Below are 14,152 nucleotides of genomic sequence, written 5' to 3'. Positions count from 1 at the left end.
TCCTCTCAGCCAGGTGTCCCCTGGGCTCCTGGTGAAGAGACCACCTATAAGGACTAGCCCTCAATCTCAGGCAGACCCCTATCGGCCTGCCCCACCCCATAACCAGTCATGCTCCATGGGCAGGAGTGCCTGCCTGCACATGCATCCGTACCTCTGAGCAGAGGCTGGTGACTGCACTGGGCGGGTGGGCTCCCGGGGTCCAGGGGCAGCCTAGCTGTGTGGCAGTGAGCAAGAGTCATTGGTGTACGTGAGAGTTCTCTACAGCAGTTGGCCACATGGCATAGGGTGCTTCCAGATGCTTACCCAGATCCTTAGACTGGGTTTGCCCCAAGCCAGTAAGACCCTAAGCTGTATGGGGGCAAGTGAGCCCCTAGGACTCCTGGTGCAGCCAAGCACAGCTCTGGGTCACTCACGCCAGATCTGAGGGGTATTGATGCCCCAACTCCTAGCTGCCCTCTCCCTTCCAGACAAGTCTGTGGGACAGAGGAGGTAGCATGGCATAGCCAGGCAGTAGGCCAACCCAGGAGGGACAGCTTAGCCACATCTCTTGACTCTTAAAACATCTTTACACCCAGGTGTCTGGTGGGAGCCCGAGCCCCGCTCTGGCCGCCCTCAGGACATGTGTGCTCAGCAGGCCACTTCTACGAAGTCTTCTTTACAACGCGCCAAACACAGGACTGTCACAGGGGATCGTGGCAGTCATTAAGAAGTTCCAAGCCCAGGTGTCAGGCGTGCAGTGAAACAGCACTGCTTTATCTGAGGTGTGCTGACATGGGTTTTCTGTGGCAACTAACAGAGCTGCTGGCACAAGTGTTAGGGCACATTAGAAGGGCACCAGGCCACTGTCTCAGGTGGAAGCAGACAGCCAGGGAGCCTCATCTCCCTGTGTGGTGTCCTCCCTCGTGGGCCTCTTAAGCAGGGGTGTGAGCACATCGAGGAGCCCCTTCACCTTCCCAGGAGGGTTAATGGGAGGGGTGTCTATAGACTGCTGTCGTCCAGAGATGGGAACTGCAGGGACATAGTGCCACTCACACGTGCCCCACAGCCCTGGGACACTTGCCAGGGAAAGACCCTGCTTCGTGGACGCTGGCTCGTTGGGTGCTTATTCCCCAGAGCAGATGAGGCCCCTGTCCGCGGACTCCAAGGGCCAGGAGAAGCCTTGAGCATTGGAGTCCTTTTGGGCCTCTGTCTGCACCTGGGCACAGCATCTGTGAAGGAGATGACGGGTCCATTCTCGACCCGGCACGGCCAGAGAAGGGCTTCCAGGAGGGACTGTTTGCAACCTGCTGTTTGTGCTTCATTTCAGAGAATGCCTCCCCGAGTGAGCTGCGGGACCTGCTGTCAGAGTTCAACCTCCTGAAGCAAGTCAACCATCCTCACGTCATCAAGCTGTATGGGGCCTGCAGCCAGGACGGTAGGGCTGGCTGTGGGGTGGGGCGGGCACCGGGTGGGGCTCTGGGCAGCCCTGTTTTCCCTCTTCCCTGCTTTCCCATCCTCTCCTTCCCTGTCCCTTGTTCTCCCTCCTCCTGAAGCCTGGGCTTCTGGCTCCAGTCTCAGCCTGGAGCTTGTCTAGCTGCCCACTGGCCAAGTAGGCACGTCCTGTCAGAGGGGTACCTGGTAGTGGCATTCTTTGGGCCTGCTGGGGTTTCTCAGAGGGCTCCAGTGTGACATCCAGTTGTCAGCACCCGGTTCTGGGCTGAGCCCCCAGGGCAGGGAGCTCCAAGAATGGAAGGTGCTTCCTAGGTACCCACAGACACAAGGTGTGCCATGACCTCCAGGCGACCCCAATTTCAGCCCTACATGGCAGGAGAATTGCCACCATTTCTCAGATAAACAGAAGACGGGCCTGGTCTGGTAGTTTTCCAAACCCACTGTGCTGCTCAGGGGCAGGGGTGTGGGCGTCGGTGTGCGTGTCTGTCTGTCTTGAGGGTGTGAGAGGCTCAGAAACAACAAGGCAGCAAGCACCCTGGTCAGCACCAGCAGGGCTCGGGGCTGGGCCCAGGGCAGGACTGCAGCCCGGAGAGCTGCTGAGAACAGGCTGTGCGCAGAGCCGCGGCATCTTCAGCCCGCCTCGGCCTGCGTCATTGCGCCTCAGCCCGAGCTGTCCCAGAGATGCGGGGAGGGGGAGGCGGGAAGTCTGGGCAGCGAGGGGTGCCTCCCAGGGCAGGGCTGAGCGCAGGGGTCGCCTGCCTCGGCACCCCCAGAGGGCGGCATCTGCAGGGCAGCTGGAGGCACGTGATTGGAGAGCCCGCAGGGAGCTACGGGCGGGGCGCGCTCAGAGCCAGGGCCAGTCCGCCTGCCCCTCGCTGGCAGGATGGCCGGTGCTGCTTCCCCACGCGCAGACCCCTCTCCACCCCCAGGGCCGCTGCTCCTCATCGTGGAGTACGCCAAGTACGGCTCCCTGCGGGGTTTCCTGCGCGAGAGCCGCAAAGTGGGGCCCGGCTACGTGGGCAGCGGGGGCAGCCGCAACTCCAGCTCCCTGGACCACCCGGACGAGCGCGCCCTGACCATGGGCGACCTCATCTCGTTCGCCTGGCAGATCTCGCGGGGGATGCAGTACCTGGCCGAGATGAAGGTGAGTGCTGCCCCGCCCACGCACGCTGCCACGCTCACGCCACGATGCCCCCGCCACCGCCACGATGCCCCGCCCACACCACGCCCACCACGCCCACACCACACTGCCCCCGCCACGCCCCCACCCCCGCCACACTTCCCACCCCCTGCCACGCCACACTGCCACGCCCCCACCACGCCCCTGCCACGCCACACTGCCCACGCCCCCGCCACGCTGCCCTCGACCCCACCACGCCCCCCACGCCCCGCCCCCATCACGCCACGCCACACCGCCCACGCCACACTGCCCCCACCCCCACCACGCCCCGCCCCACCACACTGCCCAAGCCCCCCACGCCCCCGCCCCCACCACAGCCACGCCACACCGCCCACGCCACACTGCCCCCGCCCCCACCACGCCCCCACCCACGCCACACCACACTGCCCACGCCACGCCACGCCGCCCACGCCACGCCGCCCACGCCACGCCGCCCACGCTACACCACGATGCTCCGCCCCCGCACACTGCCCCCGCCCCCATCATGCTCCCCACGCCCCCGCCACATTGCCCCCACACACTGCACCCGCCACGGCCCTCACCCACGCCACGCCCCCTCCCACGCCCCCGCACACTGCCCCTGCCACGGCCCCCATGCCCCCGCCACACTGCCCTCGCCCACGCCACACCCCAACGCCCCCGCCACACTGCCCTCGTCACAGCCCCCACGCCCCTGCCACACTGCCCCCGCACACTGCCCCCACCCACGCCACACCCCCTCCCATGCCCCCGCTACACTGCCCCTGCATACTGCCCCTGCCACGGCCCCCACGCCCCCGCACACTGCCCCTGCCACGGCCCCCACCACACCCCCACCCACGCCACACTGCCCCCACCACACCCCCACCCACGCCACGCCCTCTCCCACGCCACCACTACACTGCCCTCGCCCACGCCACGCCTGACACGCTGCCCCTGCCCTGCCACACTGCCTCCACCCACGCCACCAGCACGCTACCCACGCCCAAGCCACGCCCAAGCCACGCCCCCACCCATGCTACTGCCACACTGCCCACGCCACGCCCCCACACCACGCCCCCGACACCGGCCCACACCCCCCCACACCACGCCCACGCCCCTGACACCACGCCCACGCCCTGACACCACGTCCACGCCCCGACACCAGACCCACGCCCCTGACACCACGTCCCACACCACGCCCACACCCCGACGCCAGGCCCACGCCCCGCCAACACGCCCACGCCCCGACGCCACGCCCACGCCCTGACACCAGGCCCACGCCCCCACACCACGCCCACACCCCCGACACCGCGCCCACCCCCGACCCCACGCCCCCAACACCACGCCCACGCCCCCGACACCACGCCCACGCCCGCACACCACGCCCACGCCCCCACACCACGCCCCCGACACCACGTCCACGCCCCCGACACCACGCCCACGCCCGCACACCACGCCCATGCCCCCACACCACGCCCCCGACACCACGCCCACGCCCCCGACACCTCGCCCACGCCCGCACACCACGCCCACGCCACCACACCACGCCCCCGACACCACGCCCACGCCCGCACACCACGCCCACGCCACCACACCACGCCCCAGACACCACACCACGCCCCCGACACCACGCCCACGCCACCACACCACGCCCACACCACCACACCACGCCCCCACACCACGCCCACGCCCCACACCAGGCCCCCCGACACCACGCCCCACGCCCCACAACACGCCCACACCCCCACACCACGCCCCACGCCCCACACCACGCCCCACACCACGCCCCACGCCCCCACACCACGCCCCACGCCCCACACCACGCCCCACGCCCACGCCCCACGCCCCCACACCACGCCCCACGCCCCACACCACGCCCACGCCCCCACACCACGCCCCACACCACGCCCCACGCCCCACACCACGCCCCACACCACGCCCCACGCCCCACACCACGCCCCACGCCCCACACCACGCCCACGCCCCACGCCCCACACCACGCCCCACGCCCCACACCACGCCCACGCCCCCACACCACGCCCCACACCACGCCCCACGCCCCACACCACGCCCCACGCCCCACACCACGCCCACGCCCCACGCCCCACACCACGCCCCACGCCCCACACCACGCCCACGCCCCCACACCACGCCCCACACCACGCCCCACGCCCCACACCACGCCCCACGCCCCACACCACGCCCCACACCACGCCCCACACCACGCCCACGCCCCGCCTGAAGGGTCTTGCGTTTCCTCTCTCCAAGCTCGTCCATCGGGACTTGGCCGCCAGGAACATCCTGGTAGCCGAGGGAAGGAAGATGAAGATTTCGGACTTCGGGCTGTCGCGAGACGTGTACGAAGAGGACTCCTACGTGAAGAGGAGCAAGGTGCAGGCCTGGGTGTCACGCGGCCACGGGGCTGGGGGCGGCGCTTGCTCAAAAAAAGAAAAAACAATACAGCTTTACTCTGAGGGGTCTAGAGAAGCCATTTGTGTTGCCATGGTTTATGAGGACAAGGTTTCGTTTCTTCCGGGGTTTCCGTTGTGACAGCAGATCTTAGGACTGCTGAAGGGGAAGTGGAAGGGGCTGCTCCCCACCCGGTGGAGGGTGTGGGCAGAGCCTCCCTGCTGACACCCTGGTGCTCCGGGGAGAAGCTGAGAGCAGGCTGCCAGACAGCAGCCACATTGTCATTCACACAGTCCCAAGACAGGTCACGCTTCATTAAGGACATAAATCTTTAAGAATACTTTTAAGAAAAAGAAATTACAGTAAATGTTGTGTTACAATAGAAGACATGCATTTTTTAAATTGCTTCATGCCTTAAGACTTACCTGTGGAAAAGCTATTTCTCAAGTTGCGTTTTTGGAAAGGATTTGTTAGGTCAGACCCCAGCAGGGCTTCTGGGAAGTAAGTGCCTGTCTGTGCACTTATTCAGAGGTGCTAAAAACCAGCCTCAAGACATAGACAGATTCCGTCCCTCAATGCTCTTCAGAGGAGCCTTTAGTGTGTCAGCTAGCATCGTTAGATGAAGACGTTAGATGTTGGTTTCCCAAACACGTTTGCCCTGAGAACATCCAGAGAGATCTTGCTCCAGGTATCCTTGGCCCGAGTGTAGAGAAGCACTGCTCTGCACCACCCAGCAGGCATGCGGCTCATGACAAGCTGGCCCCATGTGGCTGTGTGTGGACACTGATGCCCGCTGGCATCCCAGCAAAGCCTGGGAGGTGCCAGCTGGGGCCCCAGCCCCTCAAGGCTGTGCACAGCCAGCTGTGTGCCAGCAGCATCCACAGCACCCCTTCCAGAACTGGAAGCTCAGGGACATGGCCTGACCTCCTTCACTCCTGCTTCCCTGGGCATCAGGGAAATCACAGTGCCTTTCTTTCACCCCCTGTTCAGGGTCGGATTCCAGTCAAATGGATGGCAATTGAGTCCCTTTTTGATCATATCTACACCACCCAAAGTGATGTGTAAGTGTGGGTGTTGCCTGCCTGGGGTGGGGTTCCTTACATGCATGGAGGGTCATGATGCTGGTCTGTGGAGCTCACCAGGGAACAGTGCTGTCCCTGAACACCTGTCTGCAATGCCAGCCACCTGCACTGACGCCCACACTGAGCGGCCTTCACGACGTATTTGTTCAGCAAATGCCTAGGCCTAGGCACTGGCTCTGAAACCTAGGTGGAACGTGTGAGAGCAGAGCAGGTGGCCGAGAACCCACCTGCCGCCCCCACACCCCCCTCCCCGTCTCTGGGCCTCTAGTGACTCACAGGCCCAGCCAACAGTTGCCTTCCTGTGGGTCCTGAGCAGGGGGTCGGTTCAGGCAAGGCACTCTGTGACTGTTCCTCTACCCACAGGTGGGGATTGGGGGCCCCAAGGGAGGTGTCCTCAAGTGAGTTTGTAGGCTGGTGTGCCCCAAACCACTGCAAAGTGGGAGCTAAAACTTGTTCTTCCAGGTCAAATTATAAGACCTGATAGTTTTTAAAACACAGCACACTTGCTTCTAAAGTATTAAGCAATCAACAGACTTGCATATTTTGAATAATGTCAGCTGTGAGAAAGCAGTTCGAGTAATTTTAGACAACAGTTTTCTGATCACATAAACTGCCTGTAGGATGATTGGAAAATGCAGAGAAAAGCATGAGGTAGAGGCTGGAAGTCCCTAGATCACATGCCCAGCGGCCCCTGCCAGCCTTCGGGTGTGTCTGTGATATACACATGTATACTTTACATTGCCCTGGTGGGCTTGTGTGATGATGCTGTTTAGTGACATGACGTTGTTCCCACTTCACAATAAATTTTCCTTCACAGTTAAATATTTTTCTGGCTGGTCTGATGATGGTGTGTTATCAGAACTTATTAACATTAGTGTCACTGGCCGAGTGTGGTGGCTCACGCCTGTACAGGAGGATCGCTCGAGCTCAGGGGTTCGAGACCAGCCTGAGCAAGAGTGAGACCCCAACTCTACTATAGATAGAAAGAAATTGCCCAAACAACTAAAAATAGAAAAAATCAGCCAGACATGGTGGTGCCTGCCTGTAGTTCCAGCTACTCGGGAGGCTGAGGCAGGAAGATAGCTTGAGCCCAGGAGTTTGAGGTTGCTGTGAGCTAAGCTGTTACCATGGCACTCTAGCCCGGGCAACAGAGTGAGGCTCTGTCTCAAAAAAAAAAAAAAAAAATTAGTGTCACTAAAAATGGTATACAACCCCCCACTGCTAAATTTGACTAGCTTAAAAAAATGTTTTAAAATTTAAAAAACAAAAAAAATATATATTTTTCTATAGCTTTTTTTCTTCCAAGACTTTATGAAGATTTCCAAGCACACAGAAAAGTGAAAGAATTGCTCAGGGCACCTATGTCCCATCACACAGGTTCTCACCCTTTTAGGTATCAGCTGTGTGTCCCCTTGTGGGAGTGGCTTTCTGGGGCAGGAACTTCAGCATGTGGGGGATGGGCAAGCAGACATCCATCAGTGCAGCCAGACCCAGCTGCAATCTGGGAGCCACTCTCTACACTGGGGGCCAACAGTGTCAGCAGGTGCTGGGTGGGTGGATGGATATCTGGGCTCTGCGGAGGGTGCCTCAGGGGGCCCTCACCAGTGGTGCCGGGCAAAGCCCCTTAGTGGGCCACTTGATTGCTGCAGGTGGTCCTTTGGAGTCCTGCTGTGGGAGATCGTGACCCTGGGGGGCAACCCCTACCCTGGGATTCCTCCTGAGCGGCTTTTCAACCTTCTGAAGACTGGCCACCGGATGGAGAGGCCTGACAACTGCAGTGAGGAGATGTGAGCGGTGTTTGCTTTGGCCCAACATCCTTTGGGAGGGAGGGGACACGTGCACCCATTCCCTCCCACTCTTGAGCAGCCTGCTACCCTGGGAGAGGTGGGTGGTGGGGGATGGCAGGGTGGAGGTCAGAGGGCCACCCTTGGTGTGGTGGCAGACACTGGGCCCCTGACCCTGCTGCGGGGTATGGGGGTTCCTAAGGACCTTATTAGAATAAGTGGACGCAGGGCCACCTGGAGACCTTCCCCGTAGGGCGCCTGGGGAGGGGTGGGAAGTGTCCAAGTGTAGGTGCAGGGGCAGCCTGGACCTCAGCCCGAGTGCACTGGAGCTTTCACACTTCACCCTGGGCTGTTGGATAAGATGGTCCTAGGAGGCCAGGTCAAGAACAGACGAGAAGGGGCCATCCAAAAGTGGAAATACACTGGTCCATTCATTCCACAGAGCTTGAGGCAAGGTGGGGAGTGCCAGGGCGAAGTGGGCCACCTGGGCACCCAGGGAAGTAGGAAAGATGCAAGAAAGAGGTGTGATTGCCAAAGGTTTTTGTTTGTTTGTCTCCATACCGTAAAGCTGTCAGTTCATCCTTCCTAAGAGTTTTAAGGACTGGAATTTGCTACTCAGTTGCCACAGTGGTGTACCATCCAACCAGCTGTTTACCAGTATCTTTGCAAAGGAAGTAAAAATAAATCCCTCCCAGAGGAAAGGGAAGCCTACAGGATGCTGGATTGTTGTGCTGGATGCCTGAGCCCACAGTGGCCCCAAAGGCCAGGGTCCTGCAGGGAGGCTGTACCCCAGCTCCCAGCAAGGCTCAGACAAGATGTCAGTGATGCAGAAACAGCTTTGAGGCTTGGGTACAGAGCACCCTCAGCCCAGGCACAGAGCTGGGTGCGGTGTCTGTGACAGGCTATCGAGGCCTGGCTTTGCCAGGTAATCACGGCCCGTCTGGTTTTCCCACCAGGTACCGCCTGATGCTGCAGTGCTGGAAGCAGGAAGCCGACAAGAGGCCAGTATTTGCCGACATCAGCAAAGAGCTGGAGAAGATGATGGTTAAGAGCAGAGTGAGTGCCCAGAGCTAGTTCCCACAGGCAGGACATGGCATGGGTGTTCCAGCCTCACCCCAGGGCCTCAGAGTTGCCAATGTGGGGCCAGACTGGGGCCAGACAGAAGGTCATGCTGTCCCCTGAGGGCAGGCAGCGGACTGAACTCTGCTCCAGCCAGCCCCTTGGGCTCTTTTAAAATCATGAAAAAACCAAGATTCTTAGCCTGACACTTAGGAACAGCTCTCCACAGATAGGCAACGGAGGAAAATATTCCAAAGCCAAAGGAAACCATGTTCAGTAATGGAACCTGAAGAAGTAGAGTTGAGTCAGATGTCCTAAATGCACATGCTAGGGTGCTGCTGGGGTGGGCAGAGCCTAGGGAGCAGTGGGGACTGCGGCACATAGGAGCCACAGGAGCACTCTGCGCCACAAGGTTCCTCACTGTGCCCAAGGGTGGCCTGCAGGAAGATGAGCCAGGGATGTGCCAGGTCTTCTCAGTTCTCCAAGGCTTATGTGAAGTCTCCCAGTGTTTATTGTTATCAACTCATTTAAATATTCAAAAGCCCACCTTGGGCCAAACAGAACATACCTGAGGGGCCAGAGTCAGCCCGTGTACCTTCAGTTTGCAGCTCTGTAAGTCCAGAACATGAGAAGATCAGCAAATTCTTAACCAAAACTTATCAAGCAACTGTGAGGAACCATATTCTGTCTCAGATTTTGGGAATGCAAGTAAGCAAAACCTCCCGGCCTGCCTTCAGGATGTTCATGTAGAGGCTTCACCTTACCATTGACACATTTACTATGAGTTGTCACTTCTTCTGACACAAAAAGCAGGATGCAGGATCTAAGCCGCCTGTAATAAAAATTGACATCATTGTATTGCCTGGGCGAAAACCTCTGAATCCTGTGAATTTAGGGTTGTCCTGAACAGAAGCAATGGCTGATGCCAAGGAGAGCTGGCCTTCCTGGAACAGTGCTGAGAAGCACCCAGGAAAATGCTGGCGCTCTTCTATGCACGTTCAGCCAGGGCAGTGGAAGTAGCAGGCACATGGGAACCCTGTATTTGGGAGCTGCAGCCTATAGCAGAGCGTCCTGTGCAGACCCAACAACAGTGTCATGTTTCAGATGTCCGAGCCCTGACAGGGTGTTCTAGAAGGCAGGGGTCCCTGAAAGGAAGCTGAAAAACATCCTATAAGTGGGGACTGCTTCTAGATTCTTGTTGCCTCTGTGTGTGGCTGCAAGCTCTTCCCCGGAGCCTGAGGGCTGTCAACAGGCAGTTCCAGTGCATGCCAGGCCCTGGAGATAGGACACTGAGGGAGCACATTTCTGTCCCCAGGGAGGTGACTTTCTAGGGGGAGAGATAACACCTCCCCCTAGATAACACCTGGGGGGAGTGATGAGGCTCCCTGAGCGGGACCAGATGAGGCAGCAACCACGGGAGCTCGGAGAGACCAGGAGACCAGTGCAGAGTGGGGGCTCATCTAGGACCTCTGCCCCTTGAGTAGCAAGGGGACCCAGGTGTGTCCAGTGGCGGCCTATGGTAGGGGCTGACGAGCCACCTCTCTCTTTCAGGACTACCTGGACCTGGCTGCGTCCACCCCATCCGACTCCCTGCTTTATGACGACGGCCTGTCTGAAGAGGAGACGCCCCTGGTGGACTGTAATAGCACTCCCCTTCCTCGAGCCCTCCCTTCCACATGGATTGAAAACAAACTCTATGGTAGAATTTCCCATGCATTTACTAGATTCTAGCACCGTTGTTCCCTGCTCTATCCTTAGTCTTGGTAATGCTTTTTAAGGTATTTCTGATCTGAACAAAACCAAAGTCTGCTCTGAACCTTTTTATTTGTAAATGTTTGACTTTGCATCCAGTTTACATTCAGGCATTTTTGCAACTGTTTTTCTAAAAGGATGTGAAAATAAGTGTAATTATCACACCACCCAGCAATTTACGATGATAGAGGAGAAAACACAGAGGGCAGAACTCTCAGGTGAGATGGAGAACTTAACGAATGAGTCATCTCCAGGGTAGAAATCAAGTCTCAGTACTTCTAATTTAACTACTTGAATAAATTTACCCAATCTGAGGAGGTATTTAATTGAAAAAGAAGCAGCCAGCACCCACCGGCCTGCACTGGGAGCACAGCCAGGCCCACCATCCTGGGTGGGCAGATGCCTTGGAGGCTGCCCAGGGCTGGGAGTGGAGGTTGGCCCAGCCTCTGCCCATGTCCCAGCTGTGTGTCCACCGGCAGGGGCAGGGAGGCGGCAGGAGCCGGGCGGGCCTGGGAGGACACACCCAGACTGCTGTTTTCACATCCTTTGCATTACTCACTGTCAGGGCTGTTGTCTTGTCACTTACAAAGTGCTAAAAGCTGTAGCAAGTGCTTTTTGAAAGAACGTAGTCTGTGGTGCTGTGGTCTTGCAATGGACAGTAAATATGGTTCTTGCCAAAACTCCTTCTTTTGTCTTCAATTAAATACTTGAAATTTTTCTGTTTCCTAACTTCATTCATTGTTGCGAACTCTTGGAGTCTCAAGCATTTTCAAGCCGAGATTGTTCCTTTTGCATGCCTCCCGACTCACTGACTCCTCGCTGGCCTTGGGTCTGGTGCTATACTCCATGTGTGCTGACGGTGCTGTGGGGCTGGCCTGTGTGCCCTCGATTTGGAAGGTCCTCTCCCCTGCTGTAGGCTTGGACGACAGTCGAGTGCCTCCCTTACAGTAGAGAACGTTTTATAGAACGTTCTGCTGCAGTGAGCCGCTTTACACAGCCATAGAAAAAGAGTTAAATGGTTCAACAACTGGACATCAGATCTGAGAGTCTAAAGCTCGTGAAAGTCAAAATTGGTAGTGTCTGTTAAGTTACATTTACCAAGAGAGCATGATGTTTCCCGTAAATATAATGTTTTGGAAACCTGGAACACAAAACTGTTAATGTAATTGGCACAGAAACCATGAGTTTGGTTTGAACATCAAAGGGAGTTTTGCCAAGGCCTTACTGTCTGCACATGAAGTTTTGGTTCTTCAGTGCAGAACAAATTATCTGTTTTCATTTTTAGGCATGTCAGACCCGAACTGGCCTGGAGAGAGTCCTGTACCACTCACGAGAGCCGATGGCACTAACACTGGGTTTCCAAGATATGCAAATGATAGTGTATATGCTAACTGGATGGTTTCACCCTCAGCGGCAAAATTAATGGACACGTTTGATAGTTAACATTTCTTTGTGAAAGGTAATGGACTCACAAGGGGAAGAAACATGCCAAGAATGGAACGTCCACTGGCCCTTTCTTTGTGCACATCACACTGGCCAAGCCAAGTTCTGTTCCCAGGTGGCAGACTAGTTTTTGGTAGTTTGTTTCAACTGCTTTCCAAAGTGGTTTTATTTCCAATAGCCAGTGATTTTCCCTCCTAGCAGACATGCCACACTGGGTAAGAGTTCTGAGTCTTAGTGGTTAAATATTCCTTTCTCTTCTGCACCCAGTGTTGGTCTGTGTCCATCAGTGACCACCACAGTTCCGTGTTCACATGTGTGGGTCCACCACTCACTTGTATGTATATGAAATTGTACCTGAACTTCATTTTTCTGATTGCCACCAAATAAGGCAACAAGATCCAAATATGAAGCACATGCACACAAAAGGCAGTAGGAAAAAAAAAATGGCCAAAGTGACCTGTCCTTGTTCAGAATGAGAGCCTCATGGTGCCTGAGTGGTGGTGTCCAAGCCCCACGAGGGCTAGAGAGGAAGAGGGACCTCAGGATGGGCCTTGGCTCAGCATTCAAGATCCTGAGAATGTTTTTTTTAAAATCATGTAACCTTTTCTTAGGAAGACATTTGGTTTTTATTATGATTAGGATGATTCTTAGATTTAGCACAATGGAGAGATCTATGTCATATTTACTATGTAGATGGGGCGTGAGGGAAGAGGGCTCACAAGACACATTTGTCTCCACTGGGCCCATTATATCAGCCTCATGCATTCAGTACTGAGTGACCACTACCCCTGACCAGGACAGCATGAAGAAAGGGGGTTTATGGAATGGAGTGACCCCCATTCCCAGGACTGCTGATGGCAGAGGCTTTGCTGCTGCGAATCCCACCCGCCACCAACGTTCATCACACACACAGCCAGCAGAGCCCAGAGCAGTGGCTCATCTTACACGGTGGAGTAGGTGGGACCTGTGCTCACATTCATTCAAACCATATCAGCTTGCTCACAGAGGGACAGTTCAGCCAGCTGTGTTAGAAGTAGCATTGGCACTGACCAAGGACTGCTACACCTCCGATCACAATTCTGACGTGGAAAAGACGATGTTATTGCTCTCACAGAGCTTGTGTGAAAAGGCACATATATCACCTCTTCCTCAGTTTGTGATTTAATGCTGCTATAGCAAGACATCTGTGTTTCTTAGATTCTGACCATGACTCATAAGCGTCTTGTCATTCTTCACTGCTTGTTTGTGGACACAGACACCCAACACCCCTCCTATCTTGTGGGGGTGGCTTTTGGGAAGTTGTAGCAGGTCTTCTGGCTGTCTCAGCACTGTAACTTTGCAGAAAAGGGTCGGATTACCAAAGCACTGCCTGGTCCTCAGACTCAAAGCACTGTGATGGGACTTAAAGTAGTCTCATTAAAATACTGTATTTTATAGGCATTTCACAAAAGCAGTAAAATTGTAGCATTTTGTGTGGCCAAGAAGGCTTGGATGAGCATATGACGGAGCCTTACGGGGTGTGTGTGTGTGTGCAATGTGAGCACACACATCTAGAGAGGGAGCTGGAAAAATGCTTCCTGAACATGGAACGTGGCTTTAGTTTGGGCCATTTTTCAGATACACTTTGATAAGTTCTTCTACAGATATCAATAGATATAGTAAACTTTTGATTTTCAGATGTGTTTAATAATAGTGTTATTAAATGCATAAATAAGGATAAACTCTCTCAAATTGTTAAAAGAAAAAAAAAGCCTACACAGTATGAATTGCGACAGCAGGTTCATTCTCAGTGGGGTAAGAACTCTGAGTCTAAACAGCTGACCCAGTGATGGGGAATTAACCTTTAACTAATAACCTAATTGCCTATTCCTGAGTTATAAAAGTACCCATACTTATTAGTCCTATCAGAATTTTCACAGATAATATATGCAGAAGTTACTAAATATTAAGTATCACTGAGTATCAAGTAGCAATCTGTCAGTTAGTAAAATTTGTAAAATCTATTTGTGAAAGGTTATTAAGTCATACCATGTTAAATTTTGTAATCGAGG

General features: G+C 55.9%; 1 protein-coding gene across 1 annotated transcript in view; it reads left to right on the top strand.

Moving 5' to 3' along the window:
* Nucleotides 1-12,643, top strand: part of LOC142875581 (proto-oncogene tyrosine-protein kinase receptor Ret-like) — a 51,832-nt gene extending 39,189 nt beyond the window's left edge. Inside the window, exons 13-20 of the mRNA XM_076010264.1 lie at nucleotides 1,307-1,414; nucleotides 2,361-2,575; nucleotides 4,841-4,963; nucleotides 5,972-6,042; nucleotides 7,713-7,850; nucleotides 8,804-8,903; nucleotides 10,458-10,605; nucleotides 11,944-12,643. Coding sequence (XP_075866379.1) covers nucleotides 1,307-1,414; nucleotides 2,361-2,575; nucleotides 4,841-4,963; nucleotides 5,972-6,042; nucleotides 7,713-7,850; nucleotides 8,804-8,903; nucleotides 10,458-10,605; nucleotides 11,944-12,101 — 1,061 coding nt within the window. The 3' untranslated portion in view covers nucleotides 12,102-12,643. The remainder of the gene's footprint in view (nucleotides 1-1,306; nucleotides 1,415-2,360; nucleotides 2,576-4,840; nucleotides 4,964-5,971; nucleotides 6,043-7,712; nucleotides 7,851-8,803; nucleotides 8,904-10,457; nucleotides 10,606-11,943) is intronic.
* Nucleotides 12,644-14,152: the final 1,509 nt, after the last annotated feature.

Source organism: Microcebus murinus, chromosome 14, assembly GCF_040939455.1.
Source record: "Microcebus murinus isolate Inina chromosome 14, M.murinus_Inina_mat1.0, whole genome shotgun sequence".
Classification (NCBI taxonomy): Eukaryota; Metazoa; Chordata; class Mammalia; order Primates; family Cheirogaleidae; genus Microcebus; species Microcebus murinus.
The sequence above is the reverse complement of the archived record's forward strand: the minus strand, read 5'-3'. Positions and strand labels throughout refer to the sequence as shown.